The sequence below is a fragment of the Cercospora kikuchii genome (genome assembly GCF_019650295.1).
Source record: "Cercospora kikuchii DNA, contig_00002, whole genome shotgun sequence".
Lineage (NCBI taxonomy): Eukaryota > Fungi > Ascomycota > Dothideomycetes > Mycosphaerellales > Mycosphaerellaceae > Cercospora > Cercospora kikuchii.
The window spans coordinates 4,403,006-4,421,965 of NW_025408583.1; the positions used below are offsets into that span (position 1 = coordinate 4,403,006).

At 54.8% G+C, this 18,960-nt stretch overlaps 7 protein-coding genes across 7 annotated transcripts; 3 read left to right on the forward strand and 4 right to left on the reverse strand.

The window, feature by feature from the left end:
- Window positions 1-184: 184 nt before the first annotated feature.
- On the reverse strand, window positions 185-1,461 carry CKM354_000395400 (exosome non-catalytic core subunit RRP42; the record flags this gene model as incomplete). Its single annotated transcript, XM_044799177.1, has 2 exons — window positions 185-808; window positions 976-1,461. The coding sequence occupies 2 exons, from the start codon at window positions 1,459-1,461 to the stop codon at window positions 185-187; spliced, it is 1,110 nt and encodes a 369-aa protein (XP_044655112.1).
- Window positions 1,462-2,314: 853 nt separating this feature from the next.
- On the reverse strand, window positions 2,315-4,719 carry CKM354_000395500 (uncharacterized protein; the record flags this gene model as incomplete). Its single annotated transcript, XM_044799178.1, has 2 exons — window positions 2,315-4,492; window positions 4,546-4,719. The coding sequence occupies 2 exons, from the start codon at window positions 4,717-4,719 to the stop codon at window positions 2,315-2,317; spliced, it is 2,352 nt and encodes a 783-aa protein (XP_044655113.1).
- Window positions 4,720-9,592: 4,873 nt separating this feature from the next.
- Window positions 9,593-12,184, reverse strand: CKM354_000395600 (uncharacterized protein; the record flags this gene model as incomplete). Its single annotated transcript, XM_044799179.1, has 1 exon — window positions 9,593-12,184. The coding sequence occupies one exon, from the start codon at window positions 12,182-12,184 to the stop codon at window positions 9,593-9,595; it is 2,592 nt and encodes an 863-aa protein (XP_044655114.1).
- A 151-nt stretch (window positions 12,185-12,335) lies between these two features.
- Window positions 12,336-13,141, forward strand: CKM354_000395700 (uncharacterized protein; the record flags this gene model as incomplete). Its single annotated transcript, XM_044799180.1, has 2 exons — window positions 12,336-12,586; window positions 12,649-13,141. 2 exons carry the CDS (start codon window positions 12,336-12,338, stop codon window positions 13,139-13,141), a joined length of 744 nt encoding a protein of 247 aa, XP_044655115.1.
- Window positions 13,142-14,536: 1,395 nt separating this feature from the next.
- CKM354_000395800 (uncharacterized protein) lies at window positions 14,537-15,619 on the reverse strand (the record flags this gene model as incomplete). The annotated part of the gene is made up of 1 exon (XM_044799181.1): window positions 14,537-15,619. One exon carries the CDS (start codon window positions 15,617-15,619, stop codon window positions 14,537-14,539), a length of 1,083 nt encoding a protein of 360 aa, XP_044655116.1.
- A 198-nt stretch (window positions 15,620-15,817) lies between these two features.
- On the forward strand, window positions 15,818-16,756 carry CKM354_000395900 (uncharacterized protein; the record flags this gene model as incomplete). Its single annotated transcript, XM_044799182.1, has 1 exon — window positions 15,818-16,756. The coding sequence occupies one exon, from the start codon at window positions 15,818-15,820 to the stop codon at window positions 16,754-16,756; it is 939 nt and encodes a 312-aa protein (XP_044655117.1).
- Window positions 16,757-18,039: 1,283 nt separating this feature from the next.
- CKM354_000396000 (uncharacterized protein) lies at window positions 18,040-18,907 on the forward strand (the record flags this gene model as incomplete). Its single annotated transcript, XM_044799183.1, has 2 exons — window positions 18,040-18,103; window positions 18,159-18,907. The coding sequence occupies 2 exons, from the start codon at window positions 18,040-18,042 to the stop codon at window positions 18,905-18,907; spliced, it is 813 nt and encodes a 270-aa protein (XP_044655118.1).
- Window positions 18,908-18,960: the final 53 nt, after the last annotated feature.

Genomic DNA, 18,960 nt, shown 5'->3' on the forward strand with positions numbered 1-18,960 from the left:
GTCTCATGTTTCGTGTCAGAAAACTGGACGCCTTTTCTTTCAGCAGTTCGTCTGAGTGATACTCTAGACATTGTCCCCAATATCCAGCATTATCAGAAGCATTGCATTCCATAATGCTCAATCCAGTCAACAGCGTGACCCGCTCTCTAATGTCTTTCTCTCTCCTCAGAGCCCGCCCGCCACCTCACGTCTCCACGCCAGCAAGTCCCTCCAAAACTTCCTCCGCAAGCCCACCTTTCTTCACAACCGCCTTAATCATAGCATTCATCAACCCTCGACTCACTCCACCTCTCGGTGGTCTCCAAACCATCGCCCCGGCATCCTTTTCTCTCATCTTCAGCATTTCGGCCGCACTCAATGTGGTTTCTCCCCCTCCACTAGAGCCCTTTGTCGTCGTAGTCGAGCCCGGCACTCCAGCAGCAGTCAAACGACTAGGCGGATCGATTGTCCTCAACGCGACTAATCGCATATTCCCCTCATCTTTTTCACTGCCTTGTTGACTATCCACTTGTGCAGCAGAAATCGCCACCACGGCATCCGCTACTGCGAGTTCTTCTTTGGATGGGTCGAAGAGGATGTTTGAGCCTACTGTCATGACGAGGAGTGTGACAGGCGGTTTGGCGAGGAGTTTGCCAGTTTTGGAATCTCGCGGGAAAAGGTATACTGAAGCGTCCCAGTCGTCGTTGAAGAGAGGGTCTTCGTCGCCTTGGGAGAGGAGGGCTGGGAGGCGGGTGGAGAGGAGGGCGAGGTGGGTTGTGAGGGACAAAAGAGGGAGTGGGTAGGAGAGTGGTTGAGAGAGAAGGAGGATCTACTTACCATTCTTCGTTAGCTATATCTGTTCTTTTATTCTAGATGAAGTCTTTCTTGGTGCGGATGATAGTTCTCTGTAGAGTCGAGCAACTTTGCACGTTTGGTTGGCAGAAAGTGTGTACAGAAATGAGAGCATATGTGTGGGGTGAAGAGGGGAATACGCACATCAATATACAACCTCCAATGAAACCTGCTGTTAATGAACAACCGATCCTTCACATCCCCCGAAGCAAGCAAAGCTTCCGTCAACATGGCCGCGAGGAAAACAGGCAAAGCATCATCATCCCTCATATCAGGAATCTGAATCGAAACTTCAACCCACGACTCCTCTCCTCTGCCCTCACCCTTCTCTTCCCCATCATCATCGTCTCCTGTCGCAACATCATCCATACGCGGGCTTGTCTGAAACCCCGCTCCTCTACGCTCACTCTTCTCAACTTCGGCTTTCACGCCCACAATCGCTTCTGTGCCGTCCGAAAAGCATATTCTTGCGCTACCGTTCGCGCTCGGCAGGATGTCTGTTTCGGCGACGACAGGGCGGAAAGTGGTTGCGGAGCGGCCATCGGGGCGAATGGGCGGGGTTTGAGAGAGCGAGGCATGGAGGTAGGAGAGTTCGGCGGGCGACAGTGCGATGCCTGTGTAGGGCGCCATTATTGTGCTCGAGTTGTAGTCAAAAGCTCTGTCATGTGGGTTGCGAAAGCGGTGGTTGTGTTGCAAGGCGGCCGGAACGCGTTACGCGTGAAGTTGGAGATGGTCGAAATTTCGGGCGAGCTTGTGCAGCTTCAACAGAGCTGGAGCTTCACTCGCAAATGCTCGATGACGTTTGACGGGCACACGAAAAGTTCGAGAATCACAAAAGTGAGAATTGACGGCAGATTGCGGAATAAATGGTAGATCAGATATGCTACTATCCTAGTCATATGTCGCTTGGGGCTCTATCATAGCGCCACAGTCTACCAAGCGTCCGTTATGGATATGTTCGCTCATGGGGTATATCAGCAGTGTTCGATGAACAATTGCGCTGGAGAACACATGTCGTCCTCCCTGATCCGCAAACAAGAAAAACAGATTGACCTCCCCATTCACTTTCCATCCCCTATTCTCTTCTGTACAATGCCTCCGCGTCCATTCCGTGTAAGATCCAGTCGTCGGAGGCAGATATGATCCTGATGCAAGGGAATATATGCTCATTGGGAGCGGATAAAATTTTGATGATCCAGTGAAGATCCTGTACAAGTATTGATGTTGAAAACGCCGTGTCGCGTCCTCGCAAGCGAGTGTTGTCGCCTTGCCCCAGGTCCGTGCCATAACTCCAGAAATTACCATTGCTAATGCTGATAAATGATGCCGTGCTGGGGCCAGCCAGAGGAGGATGAGAGCCCTGCGCCGATGCTATGCTTGAAGGTCAAAAGAAAACAAAGGAGATGAGAGCAGCAACCGGTGGATTGCGACACAAGATGCGTTGGTCAAGGTCGCTGCAGTCCATGGTCACTGTCAATATCGACTACCGAAAGGCAGCCTGTGTGGCATATATGCTAGCGGCGACGCCAGATGCCCAGTCGTTGTCATCATATGGTGGAGTGGGCCATTGAGGGTTCTGTACCGCCTTCTCCTGTTGACGAGCTGCAGGAATGTTCACAGGCTTGGTAGGCGTGTAGTCATTCGTGACGAAGTCGACCGTCATTTGGTCTTTGGACGGTGATGGGGTAAGGTAGGGCGCATTGTATGTAGGCTCTGATGTGACATGGGGCAGCAGCGGTCGCGCTGGCTGTGTGATGCCGTTGTCGAGTCGCTTCACCGCACGATGTGCAGAGATGAGGGCCTCGTCCAGGAGCTCGTCCTCTTCGCAAGGTGTTTCGTACCTAACGTTGCTCGGCGCAGCCTTGACCGAGCGTCTTGCGCGGGCGGCAGCTGACATGTCGTCCTTGGCGTATGGAAGGGAATGATGTCTCTTCAAAGCAGGATTGCTCGCCATCTTGGCTGGAACCTTGGGCTGTGCTGGCGCCGCATTTGCTGTCGCGTCCAGGCTATACCTCACGTTCTGAAGAGCGCGGTCGAGCTCAGCGAAGTTGGGGTCTGCTGACGCATTTGCAGCACCAGGTGCGGTCGGTTGGACGTCTTGCATAGATTGTCTGTTCGACGTCGATGCCCAAGGAGCGCAACCCACGTTTGCTTCGATGTCTTCTGCACTAGGTGTGTTAGGCCCACTTGGCTTTCCAGAGAAACGTCTCGCACGTTTCCGGAGGTGGGAGAAGAAGCTTTCTCTTTGGCTACCAGATGGTGATTTGAGACCAGAGGCGCCGTTGAGAGCTCTCTCTGCTTCTTGACGGTGGATCTCGGCATAGTGATTGCCTTGAGAGTTCACAGACAACTGTCTTCCGATTTTCTTTCCTGACCGTTCTTCTGATTGCTCCGTCCGACTCACGCTTGCCTGAGCGACTGACGCATCGGGAAGGGGCGAAATTGGTCGGATGGATGGCAGAATGGGAATGGGTGCGGCATTCGAGGCGCCATTTGCCCATGTAGCGCGCTTCGTGGCACTGGGCCGGGCTTGCTTGAGCGCGGCCGTTGGTTCGGCGTGCACTGGTGTCGGGCGAGGCGACGAATTCTGTGCGTACTCCGGCACAGGTGGTGCTGCGGCGTCTCGCGGTCCGAGCGACTTCCTAAACCACGAAGATGTCTTCGTAGAAAGTGATGGCAGTCCGTCATCGCCAGCGTTCATGTGGGTAGAAGCCTTGCGTCCCAAAGTCTTCTGGGCAGCGGAGCTCTTAGGTCTCAAGGGGTCCACGGCATCATTGAAGAACTCGTGCTCGAGCGCTTGTCTTGATGTCGGGCGGACCTTCGGGTCCCACATCAGGCACCAAGTTACGAGGTGCGCCAGGCTGGCCGGCCATTGTGGTGCAGGCAGCACAGTTTCGAGCGAATGAGGCGCCATCTTTGGGAAAGAGAAGCCCAACTTCTGAGCAAGCTTGATGCCTTCCTTCCACTCACCACCGCCCACTCTCTGTCCGTGCTTGTTCACCCAACTGCCAGGGCTTCCCATGATTTCACAGACTCTCCATACTTGGTCGACTTCGTTTCCACCTGGGAACAGAGGCTTCAATGTGGCAATCTCGACCGCCATCGCACCCACTGCCCAGATGTCAACGGGCGCCGAATACTCTCCTGCTCTTAAAAGCACTTCTGGCGCACGGTACCATCGCGTCGACACATATGTCGTGTATGGGACCCGCGAATGCGTTTCTCGTGCAAGTCCGAAATCGGCGATTTTGATGGAGTAGGAGGGTGGTGTTGATGGCGGTGTGACCATCGCCGAATATCGTTTGAAGGTGCTTCCCGAATCGGGTGCAGAGGTCGAGACCAAGATGTTCTCAGGCTTGATGTCACGGTGGAAGAAGCTGTGGTCGTGGATGTGTTCGAGACCGCACATAATCTGGAAGAGGATACTCTTCACGCTGTGGCAGTCCAATGGCTTGTGGTCTCTGGCCTTCATCAGTTGATACAGGTTGCCGTCCATGTACTCCATTGCGATGTGGAGTTTCTTGCTCAACGGATCCAGGAAGATATCATAAGCTGGAACCAGATGAGGATGGCTCGGCAGAGACTTCAAAAAGATGACTTCGCGCAGCTCCATGCATTGTGCGAAGCTCTCAAAGCTCTTCTTCATAGTCTTGATGGCCACCTGTAACGCCACATTAGTGCATGGAATGATCGACATCATGCAGTGTAACGAACCAGAGTGCCTCGTCGGACGACGTGTGCGCCAGCGCTGCGCGTCCTACCCAGAGCAACGCTCCCGAAGCTGCCATCGCCAATGTCCTTGAGGATTTCGAATTTGTCTTCGAGGCAGACAGCGGCCTGCGAGCCACTTGACCAGCCGCGGTACGACATGTCGTATGCGACGGTCATGATTGCTTTGAAGGTCCCTATTGTAGAGACCGCTGCTCACAAACCAATTCAGGACTGATGCAACATGTAGATTTTTGCAGAAACTGTTCTCGAGACGATATCTGGAATGCTGATTAGCATTGTGTTTCGACGACAGTCATGGCGTGTCAGGATGCAAAGGTTGATGGGAGACTTACACGTTGTCGATGGTGGTCGAGGTGTCGGGTGGCAGTGACGGATCGAGGGATCGATGGACCGTCAAGGCCGGTGTGATTATGGATTAAGTCGCGTCGGTAGGTCGACAGTAGTAGTAAGTGGAAATGGGTAGTGATGGGAGAACCAAGGAACTGGTAGTGCTCAGGGTCCGGGACAGGCGTCAAGTGGGATGTAAAGGAGTGTATAGACGGCGATGGCCTCTGGGAAGGTTGATGTCGTTGTGGTCGTGCGCGCGAGAAGGGAGCTCCAGTGCAACGGTTTGGCGGAAGCGCAGCCGAAAGGATGGCGTTCAGTTAGCAGGACGATCCAGAGGACCAGTGCCGAGATAGCGCAGCCCGTGGCTTGACTTGTCGGGCTGACAGTGGGTCCTCTGGAGGGTGATGAGACAGAGGAGGTCGATGCTTTTGCACAGAGCGCGGCAGAAAGGAGAGGCACGCTAGGAGGATGGAGCAGAAGTATGTCTCGAGCCGGCCGGTACGGAGCGTCGCGAGCAAAGTTGGCCAAACGGTTTGGCGGTGGAGGCGAGATTCGACGCAGGTCGAGTTCGAGAGCGCACGATGCGGGTGCGCGTGTATTGTCGAGCAGCAGTGCGGGCGAGGGGATGCCGGCGAGACAATACAATCCTGCCTTGTGTTAATTAGGCGCGGGATGAAGTGAGACAGCGAGAGCAGGGTGGGCGTAATTGAGGAATAACGAGGCCTGCCGATTCCAGAAGGTCGCGCGCACAGACAGACGTCGCGCGCTGGCTGGCGGGAAGACGCGAGGGAGGAGAGCAGACAGACAGCACGCGCAGACGGCAACAGACCGAGAGATGCCACCGCAGCGAGTGCGTGGCCCGGAGCGTAGCGTGCAGCGGTGATGTGCGCTCTGTTGCGAGGAGGAACAGGTCCCCGTCTGCGGCGTGTCAGTCTGCCAGTCGGCCAGCAGCTGTGCCCCTGACGATGATTTGTCGACGACTCTTTTGGCGAGCTGCCCAATGCGCGGCTGCCGGTGCGCTAGAGACACTCGGTGGACGTGCGTGCGTGCGGATGTCGCAGGCCCGCAGCGAACAGAAGTCGGCAGCAACACGCTCTGCCTCCGCGACGGTGTGATGTGACGGTGAGTGGAGTGTGATGGCTGCTGTTGTTTTTTCGCTGCTGCTGCTGATGTTTCTCGTCGGCGCGGTATGTCGACGCGCCGGGGTGAGGATTGGCCGCATGTTCTCAGCAACGCCGTCGCAGGCTCCCCCTGCCGTCCGACTGTCTGGCTGGTGATGGCCAGTCTCGCTGATCGTGGCCCCCAGAGTCATCTCTCGCGCGACACGCCTCTGCTGCCAGGTGAGATGCTGCCGATGCCCAGCCAGGCTCAGCACCGCATCATCCAGCGATCGCGACACTTTCGCGTTTCGCCGCGGCGGCATCACGTCTGCACTTTACCCGCCTATCTGTGGTGCTGTGCTGTGCGCGATGAACTGCTGTCGGACAGCTGCTGCTCGGAACGCGGTACGCACGCGCGCCCACCACGAGCCCGCCCGGCTGCAGGTACAGCTCGCGGCGGGCCATGTCGTGATGATGATGATGCAGCTGCTGATGATGCTGTACCACGTCCACCGCAGCGACGCCTGGCTCAGACTCCAGCAGCAGCAGCACGCACGCGCCGCTCGCCCGCAACCTCGCACGCTCTTTTCGCCCTGCCTGCGCTGCGAGTCTCGCCTGTCCAATACGCCGAATTTTGCACGCGGCGCGACTGACTTTCGTGCCGGCTGCTCCCCTGACTATCCCACAATGCCGGCTCGACCTAATTCGTCCTCCCCTGGCACCACTGCCCTGTTTTGTGTCCCAAGTCTCCGCTCGTCGCCAAAAGAACCAGCGGCACGGCGCAACTGTCTCGCGCCAGTCCACCATGGTGCGCTCACTGCGCTGCTCTCATCGTGCTGCGCATGTGCTGCAGGTGAAGGCGTGCCACCACGGCCACCACCACCACCTCCTCCAGCATCCGACCATGTATCATGTTGATGCAGATGCCGGCCATGCCCGGTCGTGCAGCTGCATCGGCGTTCAGGAGTTGCGATGCATAGGGACCGCGAGCCTGACTCGCAGAAGCACTGAGATTGCTGCCTTCCCGGCGCACACGGTCACCGAAGCCCATCGTGAAATGAGTGCTTGATGAATGGCAGTCGCGACCAAATTGCCTACTACAGACCCTGTTCTCCCGCCAGGCTCGCTCCACTTCAAACCACCTCATTATTGCGGTGTGAAGGTTCACGTTGGCTATGGATCCTGCGCAGCACTTGACACGCAGAAACAGCCCTCCACCGCGATCCCATTTGCGCGATGACTTCCCGTGGTTCACTCCCAACGCCATCTTTGCTTCCCCGGCATCAATCAGAGATCCGTCCCTGGTCTGCCCGGCCCGCCACCGGGGGGAGGTGTCCCCATTGCGGACGCCTTGCCGCTCTCGTTGCAACCATGAAAGCAACCATGAAAGATCGCCAGGAGTTACAGACGGAATCAGAAGAGGTGACCTCACCGTTCGAGACACGCTCGATCTCTGTCCGATGCAGCTCACGACGCGACTCGAGGCATCCCTCTCACCGTGTGCAATAGCCAGCCTTCACATCCGTCTGCACAGCAGCTCATCGACCCCCGCATCCCCAGGCTTGAGACGTTGTGTTGGAAGGAGTGGCACGACGCTCGAGACGCACCACCTCTAGCCACGATTCCCATGTGACCTTCTCGTGACATGCCCTCACTGTGCCCTGACCATTGTGCTTCTACCACAGCATGGCCTCGTCGGTGGCAATCGTGTCCAGGAGGACGTGCTCACAAGTGTTGCTAGCGATATCCGATTTCCCGGCAGTTGAGAAGTCGAAGCATTGGCGTGACGCAGACCAAGAGGGTCGTTGAGTCTGGATGCTGTGCCGCGGCATGATGGAAAACAACCACGCCAGTTACACGATGTATTGGCTGTCGCATTGGAGCCAAATGAGCAAGACGACATGGATATGTCGACATATAGCGAGCTAAGTCGACTCAGCAACCTCGAGCACACGATATCCCAAGCACCGGTGGTTGCACGCATGCGCTAGAGATCGCCTGCTTGTCTGCTGCTCGATTGTGGTCGCTCCACGTAAGACACTGATGTGCCGCGAGCAGGTCATCAAGCTATTGCCTCCGGGGGCACGGTCGGCGGGCCAACATCACACGGTGTCAGACGAGGGCGAAGTAACCCCGGCAAAAGACATGCAAGAACACGCGACGGCGCAACTGCCACGAAGACGATGTCCCAATCCTTGCACTTGATCTTCACTGGACCGACACTACGAGACGAGCTCACCGAGCACCGTGTTGGTGGCGGCGGTGTGAGATAGTCGTTCTTCACCGACGAGATCTGCGATTCAACCAGAGTTGCGGTCAGTATTAGAGCATGTAGCAGTGCGAAAATTGCGTCCGAATTTTCGTGACCGCCGAAACATCCTTCCTCGCAACAACAACCAACTCCTCCGCACGCTGGCCGACCACGACCGAGCAGGACATTCCCTCCCAAGACATCCTGAGATTTTAGGCTATTTTCCGAACAAGATATGCAAGACGGTGTCGAAGATCACGCAGCCACTGTACCAAACATCTCGAACCCGGCACTAGATCTCAGCAGCGACACGATGGCAATTTCTACGCAATCTATTCGACTGGAACGACAACCTCATCGCTGCTCGTCCATTCCACCACCCTGAAACTCGAGAGCACGAGCACTTCGTTCAGACCCATCATGACAACATCACCGAGGCCCGAGTTCATATCGGCAGATCGCCATTGATAATCTCGACTACAAGAATTCCCCTCTAGCGCGTTCTCGAAGCTTTAGACGAGGCAGGACTGACAGGGTCGCCAACAGTGAATCTCCCCATTGCATTTCCAGAATGCAAATCACCTTCTAGCGACTATCCACAGACTTGCGAAAAAGAGGCCGATACTATACGAATCGTGCGTAGCTGTGCGCACATTCGATCAGTGCTCCGAATCGCACCTCCTCGGAGTTCCCACCGCATCCATTGTACCGGTAACATTGTCTCGAATGTCTAAATTGGTGACTTTCAAGCTCCGGTGCAACGAGTCCCCTTGTTGTTTCTGCTTGCGAATAGTGCCGTGGCAGAGCACTGGAGCCCAACAATACCAGCCTCTGAAACTACGGACGGCACTTGTCTGCCGGCATCTCCAGACGCATGTCCTACCACACCATTTCCTAAAATACAATCCTTCCCGGAGATACGATGATAGTGACATTCACACAGACTCACTACGATGTCATCGAGACTCTGCGGGTCCTGAGGTAGGCTAAATGGAGATTCTGCCAATTTTGGCGAACTCACGAAACGGCAAGTTCGCAATGTAGATGGTCGTATGGCAACGGAGCTTTCGGTACAATGGTCGTGAGAAAGGCGAGCAGCGAGGTGTCAGCAGGACGCAGTGTCTCCCAAACTTGATTGTTGTTCCGTGGACATCGTCAAAAGTGAAGGCTGTGGCAAATTCGCACACCCATATCCTGAATTGGTGTTGACGAAGAGATCGTTGCTGCCATCATCACCCAGTAGAACGATAGAACATGAGTAGAGACAATTCAAGACTGGTTGAACTGTGCCGATCAAGAGCACAGAGAAGGCGATGTAGTATTCGAAAATGGACGCTCAGGAGCATCAGCTTCACCTCGCTACCTTCGTCTCTACAAGCTCCTTGTAAATCCGTTTCAGCTCAACAACATCAGCCCTCAACTCCTCAACTTCCTCCTCTCGCTCCCCTAGCATCTCAAGAGAAGCCTCATACCTCTTCTTCAACCTATCCAACTCGCTACTCATCTCCGTCATCTTCATCTCACTACTCCTCTTACTTTCCACCTCACGCATCAACTCCACAACTTCATCCCTTGCAGAATCGCGCTGTTGTTGCAATCGCGACAGCTCATCCTTGAAGCTCGCCTTCTCTGACTCCAATTTGCGAACAAGAGAGCTCATGCGCTCGACAAGTTGCACAGATGGACCAGCGCCAGGACCTGCGGTAGAATTTGAAACGAGGTCTGCGATAGTTCGCTGAGGTGAGGAACTGCCACCTTCGCTGAGACGATCTGGGATCTCGATGGAAGGGGTAGGTGGGATATCTCCAGGCTGCAGCGAAAGCATGGACTCCCGTCTGCTGATTGAGGGGGACGCGTCGGTTGGGGTGCCCAGACCACCACGTGCGGAAGTTGTTGTTGAACTTGGCAGGGCAGAGGGGCGGCGATGAGCGCTTGTTGGACGTTGGTGGTCGGTGTGTAGTGCGGACAGATCGTGAGACGTGAGTCGTTGTAGCCCCTTGCCGCGAATGTTCGGAATTTCAGCGAATGGGGCTTTGCGAGAGCTCGAGGTCGTCGGCGACTGCAGAGAGCCCAGGTGAGGAGAGGTTTGCAGTTCGCGCCGCAGCCTGTGCCTTTCTTCTTCCAACCGGTTGGCGAACTCGGCTTCAAGCTGCTTGCGCTGACGTTCTGTGTCTGCCTTCGCGTCTGATTGTGAAGTTTCAGCTTGATCAAGCTTTTGCTGCAGCATGCTAAGACGTTGTTGTTGGACCTCGAGCTCCTGGACAAGGCTCTTGACTCGATCAGTGGCAGCCTCAAGCTCCTCCTCAGCCTTCCTTGACTTGGCTCCTGCCTCACGTGCTTTCTTACGAGCCTCGACCTCTCGCTTGGTCGCCTCGTCCTTTTCCCGCTCAAGAGCAGCGACCCTGGCATTAAGAGAGCCTTCTATCGTCTCCCAGTTCCCCTTAGCAAGCGCGTACTGTTGCTGCAGCGTCTCGACCTGTCTGATCAGCTTGATGTTGCTCTCGCCATCACCAGCTCCTGGAGTGGCACTGGCCTCCTCTGCCCGCACACGCATGGCCTCTAATCGTGATTCGAGGTTCGAGATCTCACTCTTGAACTCGAGCTCACGGACGCCGATCTTCTCCTTCTGCCGCTCAGCTTCCTCGCGAATCTTGCGCAGTTCTGATGCGGCTCGGTCCTCTGCCAGCTTCTTCTCAATCTGCGCATCCTCGAGCTCATTCTGTAGATGTGCTATCGTGCCCTTGTCCGCTTCGGAAGCCTTATTTGCTGCGTTCTTCTCAGCCCGGTTTGCCCTTTCGTTGGCCTCCTTCAGCTGCGTGGTAAGATTGCGTATCAGCTCAGCAGCATTTTCGCGATCAGTCCGCAGCTCCTCGACCTGTTTATCAATGGTTGCTATTTGCTTCATCTTGTCGTTCGCCTGGCGTTCAGCTGCCTCTGCCCTCTTCAGTTTCGCTTGCAGTTCCATCTCGGATTTTTCTGCCCGTTCAAGCCTCTTCTTCAGATCGGCAGAAGTCTTGTCAGCTTCCTCTGTCTTCGAACGCAATTTCTTGATAGTTTGGAGGTGCTTCAGCTCGTTCTTGCTCAGCTTCTCGCCTTCATCCATAAGTAGTGCAATCTTCTCGTCTTTGGTGGCCAATTGCTTCTCCAAGCTAGAACTGTCTGTGGATGCATTGGCTTTCTTGGCCGCTGCCACCGTCTCCTTTGCCAGATAGGTCAGTTTTGCTTGAAGAGCATCGATCCGTTCCATATATGCGTGAATATCGGATTGGTCCTGAGACTGTGAATCATCCGTGCGTCCGCTCGGCGTATGGACTCCGTTCGCAATTTCCAAAGAAGCCCTCGAGGAGCCATTATCCACTGAAGCTCTGGATCCCTCTGTCGACTGGCGAGCAGGATTGATAGGTAGACCGGAACTTATCAGAGTTGCTGGTTCCGCAGTCGCTGCAATACTGGCTTCGTCCGTAGTCGCTCCATTGACCTCGTTCTGCTTGTCTGCACTCTCATCCACCTTCGACTCCGCTTGCTCCTCTGTTTGAATCGCTATCTCTGGCACAGGCACAGTCGCGTCGTCTGCGCGCTTCGAATCCACGCTCGCACGCCCATCTTCGTCGATCGCGGGCGTGGATGGCCTGGACGACTTCTGTGCCGTCGCTCTGGCCAGTTTCTCCGCCAGGCGATCGTTGACTCTCGTCCTTGAAGCGTCTCTTGAAGCTGTAGCGGAGCCATTTGGAGCGAGCTTATTCGAATTGCTGCGCAGTCTCGTGGTAGTGGAGGATGAGGTCGCCGCGGCGGTAGTATTGGTCTTTCCTTGAGCACGGGCTTGCGCAGCTGCTTGGGCCGTCTCGTCGTCGATGAGAATATTGTCAAGGCGCGATTCGAGCGACGAGAGCGTACCCGCCAGCAGCGATCCCCAGCCCTTCTTCTGCTGCTGCTGGCCGCTCATGGCGCATTGGTGTTGAGCGAAGCCAGCTGTCCGAAGAGGATGAAGTGCTTGCGGCTCACGTAGCCAAGCGTGGGACAGACGCGCAACTCATGCCCACCTTCGGATCCTACGAAGACATTCACCTGCATCCGCCCAACATCTTGCAGTCACCATGGCGGACTACGGCCTGGCGGTGTCCACGCCTCCCCCGCCTCCACCCAAACAGCAGTCGTCGTCAAGCACGCCGCAACCCCGAGGTCCCCCGCTCCTTCCACCACCGCCGGGACATGAGCTGTCTGAGCTAGATGGCAGCCAAACATACCGCCCGCAATCGCAACATCCACAGCAGCAGCAGGGGCCTCCCCAGCCATACATACCTCCCATAGAAGGGCACTGGTTGCCGGAAGTGCTGAAGGACAAGTCGTATGTAGTGACCGTCCGCCCATCCACAGGCTCAACCACAAGCATAGGCTGAGCGTTTCCAGTGTCACGGACCTTCAGGATGTCCTCAATACTCCCAGTCTACAGTCCGCGCTCCTCGGTAACCGTCATACAACACATCCAGCCATTCCCGCATCCGAGCAACATCTATCCCCACTGGTACAAGCCAACATCGCAGCCACTTCTCAATTGATGGAAACAGAAGCTCGGCTGGCAGCATTACGTGAACAAACGCAATCTCGTTTACTGGCTCTACGTGCGTTGGAACAACAACATCGAAGTAAAATATCAGAAACGGAAGCTGCTTTGAGAGACTTCAGTCCCCAAGCTCTATACCAGAGGTTGAATGCGAGTGTGCAAGAGCAGGAGCTACTACTGAGGGGTATTGAAGAGAGTTGGCTTGAGGAAGATGGCGTAGCAAGTGAGCGGGAAGTCACTGAATTCGTCAGGCGGGCAAAAGATGCAAGGAAGACTGCTTTCATGAGACGAGAGCGGAAGTCACGATGGGACGATGGTAGAGTTGGTGGGTGGAGGTGATGATGGAGAGCTTCTACAAGATCGATCCACTGTCTTGATGACTACGACGACGACGGAGACGATGCGATGAAGACATGACCAACGACAATACAGCAATACCCGCAAAACATGCTCCATGAATGAATGCAGACAACAAATATGCTACACCCTCCAAAGGAGCAACGCGACCCATGAGGCTCGAATTTGTCCACATTCCGGCCCATGGAAGTAGATGGCGATAGTATCAACTACGGGAAAGTTGCATCTTTCTGGCAAAACTTGCGGCGTTCATTTGCACAGCCGACAGATGCACCAAGGATTCAAGCTGCCTAGTACTGGGGATTTGTGTTCACCAGCACATGACACGGGATCGATGAAGCCTGCCTGCATCCAGTCTTGACACGTCCGAGCATGTTGCGTCGTTGCTCAGCGTGCGAGAACAAACCAACGTAAGCGTCGGCTATCGAAGGCCCCTATCGATGGCTACCACGATTAGACGATATGTCATATTGGCACCACCAAATCCTGTCGACACAAAAGCCAGTGGACTCATATCGCGGCCATCCGATGATTTCCAACTATCTCTGCAGTCAACACTGCCGGGCTCTGGGCCGAGTCCAAGTCTATATCGGCATCGGCGTCATGTCGGGGTCCACCAGGCACTTCGAAATTTCACCTCTATAATTTTGCAAGAATTTCAGTCTTCCATCAAGTAGCTCAGAACATGGGTTATAACCAAACAATTCGGACTGTTGGCCCAATGGTAAGGCGTCTGACTACGATTCAAAGTAATCAGGAGATTCTGGGTTCGGTATGTTCAATCCTTAGCCTAACGTTCTATCAATATCAACTAATAGCGTTCCAGATCCCCAGGCGGTCCTCAAAGCCTTGCGACTAAGGTCGTATCCAATTCTCTTTTGCCCTCTTCTCTACGAAGCCTGCAAATGCTTTTGCAGGCAGCATTCGTGCACCAATGCTGAGGTGAACAATTTTTTTCTATTCAAGGTTGGCGGTATCGAGGATAGGAATTCATAAAGAAGATTTAGGATACATGGACTGTCAATTCGTCGACCTGATGTCTGTAGCCATCTTCATTCCTTGTCCTTGAAAGCGAAGATGATATGTTTTGTTTGCAGTAGCGCAACTGAATCATACAACATTAATGAATTTCCGGAGACCACAAACTCCCTTGCGTCGATTTGTCCCAGGGGATGCTTTCTCTATTGATGAGGAGAACCACGGAAATGCATTTGATAAAGTTCCATGTTGGCTGCTTCTGCTCCGGTCAACGAGAAGCGCGATCGTGCGATCACAGTCCTGCGAGCTAGGCCGGAAATAATAGAGTCGAGATCTAATGAACAACATTGGAAAGACGGACTCTATGTTCGAACTGCATCTGTACATGCAGAAACCCGTTCAATTCTTCTTATTATCTGCCTCAAACAGATCCTTGAGATTCACCTCTCCAGACCCACGCTCCAGTGGCTTAGGCGTATTCTCACTCTCTTTCCACCCAATCAAGAAAATTATCCTGAAAGAAGCTGGCAGCGCCACGGTCCCATCCTCCTGCTCTTCGCCATATAATTCTCGATAAATGGCCTCCGTAGCCAGCAGCACCTCTCTCGAAACTGGTCCCGAACTTCTTCTCAACGCAGCATTCCCTTCACCCATGGCCTGCAAATCCGCCATCAAAGCCGAAATATGCGGATAATCCACGATGATATCTTCGACATCTATTGTGAGGAGCTTGAAGCCGGCACGATTCAACAAATTCCCCACATCGCGCACGTCTGCCAATGGAGACATGTGGGTTCCGATTCCACCGAGTCGTTCTTGCTCTGCTAATTGTAGAGAGCCACGGAGCTCGTACAGATTGTCTCCGCCGAACATGGCCGCGATGAAAGGCGCATCTGGCTTCAAGCAATTGTTGATTTGTGTCAGGACAGAGGGCAAATCGTTGACCCAATGTAATGATAACGACGACATGACCATGTCGAATGTATCCGTTTCGTATGGTACGTATTCGGGGTTCGGCAACACCTCTCTTCTGATTTCGATGTCTTTGTTGAATGCCTCATCTTTATCTCTGTATAGTAGCGTCGGACTACTTTCCGCACAAACGATCTCGTCGATTCTCTTGCTGATCGGTTCTACTGAGGGTTTTGCAGAATCGGGATCTGGGTCCGGTCTTGTGAGGATACGGGCGATGTTGCAGGCATTGGCGCCGAAGTCGAGGACTTTGGGGAAGTTTCTGTTGATATCGAGGATGCGATCGCAGAGGCGAGCGGCGACTTCATCGCGAAGGTAGTCCACTTCGCGGCTGTGTTTTGCGTTTGCGGCAGCTCGTTCTTTCTGTAGCCATTTGGTTCGCGTGTCGAAGACCTCTACTGTTGGGGCACCGGGAGCTTGTATGGCGTATGCGCGGATTGCGGGAGGGAGTTTCCAGAATGTTTGCCAACTGCGCGCTGCAGTAGCATTCTTTGCAAGGAGTGAGCTCATGGCTCAATGAGTTTGATTTGTGTCAAGGCATTGTTTGGGGAGTTTGGCCTTCGAGGATGGAGCGAGACAGAGCTCCGAGCTTCTGCACGTCATAGAGCTAGCTCGAATCCTCCCCTCTGATTTTTGCATCTTTGTCTCCTGTCCCTTCATCATCGTCATGATCATCGTCGCCACGTCCACCACGACAATGCACACCACATGGACCTCTATCTCATCCGCCACGGAGAGACAGTGGATAACGTAGCTGGACTATACGCCGGCGTCACCGATTCCGCCCTTACAAATCATGGCGTAGACCAAATCAAGCGGCTAGGCGAGCACTTCGCCAGCAACAAGGTTGTGTTCACTCACATCTTTGCTTCGCCATTGTCCCGAGCCTTCAAGACGGCACAAGCAATCCAGTCTGCTCAACCATCTTCCGAGGCGCCAGTCGAGATCACGAAAGTGCAGAATTTGATTGAGCAGAATTTTGGCTCCTACGAAAAGAAGACCTTTCAGGCTCGTACCGATGCTAAGAAGACTGGAAGAGAAGCACACCGGGAGCGTCATCTCAATGACCCAGGGTTCGTCGATGTGGAAAGCAAAGAGGCAATGGCCAAGCGGGCAGATGATTTTCTGGACCAACATCTCCTTCCTCTTCTCGCCGAGCGTGCTTCTGAACAGAAGCTTGTGGTAGCAGTTGTGTCTCATGGCATGCTGCTGTCTCAACTTTGGAAGCGGTTGCTACTGAGGTTACCACCGAAAAGCGTGACAATCGCTCCCGAGGTGACGGTTGTTAAAGGTCAGATAATTCTTCAGCATTTGGGTGGTTGGTCAAATACAGGCTATCTCGAGCTGGCTTTGAGCAAAGCTGAAGCTCCGAAGGCTTCCGATGACGACAATGCAAATGCGGAGGCTGTTGTTGCAGTGTCCACCGCTGAATCTGTTGAAGCAAGTCTCTCTCCCACAGACACTGTTGTCGAGCAGCCGCCCCGGCTGGCTTCAGGCATTGCGCAGCACAAGCTGCTCATCGTCTCGATTGACCGGAAGGACCATCTAATTGGCCTGAAACGGCAGAGAGGTGGCATTGGTCGATCGAAACATGATGAAGGACAGCAGAAGCTGGATGGCTTTTTCAAGCGCCAAAGAACTAGCTGAGAGCTTGCAAATTTCTGCCATTGTGACTGGGTCTCAAGCCAGGTACTCAAGCGTGGCACCACAATCTCAAGGTACGTTGACCAAATCTTCCTACTTCCTTACCATGATGACAATACAATAACACACAGACCTGTTCTGAACTACACTGTGGAACAGCTATTGATCCAACTGCTGTCTGACTGCTACTCACTTCTCGCTTTCGCGCTCGATGCATTAGAGAGCGCATTAGCTGACAACTGTCTCAGATCTACATGTCCACCGTCGACAGGCCGACGTACGTGAGCGCAATCGCGAGCCTGCCCTGACCCACATCAGTCCAGTGCAAGGCACTCTGCAGCTCGTGTGCCTTTGGTGCTTCAGATGGACACACGGGCCCGTGGTCGTTTGCGATGAGCAAAGATCGACAGCTCGGTGCTTAAATTGCAGTGGAGATGCATCGTCCTGCTTGCCGTCAGTCCCTTGTGCAACGAGGCTAGCAGCATGATAACAAGCGTTGCCGCGAAGTAAGGCGCATGCCACTGGTCGTGTAGAATCGCGCGTGTAGGCCTCTGTGGTGTCTGGCATTGAAGCTGCGGCTTTCCGATGCATGATGGAAGAAGTAGCTTGTATGGGTGTGCCAGCCGTGTTTCCAGTGGCTCGCACGACGTTTAGATCATCAAAATCTCAATTATGGTTTCCAACGTGGTGGTAAATCTTGGTACGCCCAGCCTCGCTGCAAGGTTTGGTGGCTGGCGGCCGGGTGGGTGGGTCCTGCCGTCTCCATGTGCAACTACAGCTTCACTTCCACTTTCACTTTGTCAATGTCCGCGCATTGAGGCAGAAGCGCGCAACGAGAGAAGCGCAATGTCGTAGCATAGTGAGATGCGCGTCGTCAGCAAATCACCGCTGTAGCTCCATCACGGCCTACGTGCCGCCTTCAAGATGGCACGCGCGACGCCGTCTTTCACACAAACAGGGCCGGGGCATCGCACGGCGGAGAGGTGTCGTCTCGACCGAGTGGAAGCCGGCGGGCCCTTGTGCAATGCGGTGCGACGCAAGTGAGCGGTGCGGCGGAAGCGAGGTCGCCGTCGACGCGTGAAGTGCAGCAGTGTCGCGCACACAAACACGCAAGCCAGCCACCGTTTCCACCGTCCAGCCACTTTTATTTCGCACATCACATAGCACCTTTTCCTCTCTCCTCTACCAACCACAAACCGTCGGCCACCGTCAACGCCTACCATCACCGCCACTCTATCGCTTTCCAGCATTACCGTCGCTTCAGATACCCAAGACCAGTCATCAACATGCGTTACTCCATCGTCGCCAGCGCCTTTGGCCTCTTCTCCGTCGCCGTCGCAGAGGCGACTGGTAAGTTGACCCGTCCACGTTGCAACGCGCGCCAGCTGCTAACAGTCGTCACCAGTGACCGTCACTGAGACCGTCTTCCCGTCCAACTGCGAGGCCAGTGAGTGTGAACCGGATCCCTCTGCCTCTGACTCCACCCCCAATGCCCTGTCGGTCCTGGAAATGGCCTCCACACAAACGTTCCCTTCCACAATAAATGCCCTCTCCGTACTGCTTAGTGCCCTCACCGTGGAAAACCCCACTTCATATCCTGCCTCCGCGTTCCCCTCGTTTCCCACACCTGGCTCGGTGAGCGCGGGAAGCTCACAGTTGACCTCCACATCCCCTTCATCTCCCACGTCTGGCTCGGTGAGCACTGAAAGCTCACAATTTACCTCCACAGGCCCAACCGGCGCTACCAACCCACCAGGCTACGGCGAGTCGACTACCGTGACCGTTCAGAGCACCAGCGTCGTTCAGTCAACGGCCACTGTCGAGACGTCTGGCTCCACCGAGGTCTCACCAGCTGGCACCTCCGGCACCGGTGTCCCAACCGCTCCAGGTCCAGTCACCTCTGAGGCCCCATCGACCACCGAGGGAACCCCAGCTCCGTCCACCACTCCTGGTTCCACCGAAGCCGGTCCCGAGTCCACCACCTTGGCCACCTCCGCCAGCGAGTCCGCTTCCAACACCGGCTCCCAGAGCAGCACCGCTCCATCAGCTGCTGCGTCCACCAACGCTCCACCTGTTGCCACCGGTGCAGCCGACATGAAGAAGCCAAGCGTGGTCGGCCTCGCCGCCATCATGGCAGCTTTGGTCTACCTCTAAACGACCAAGCACCACGACGGAACTTGTTGTTGTCGCACAATCAGATCTCCACT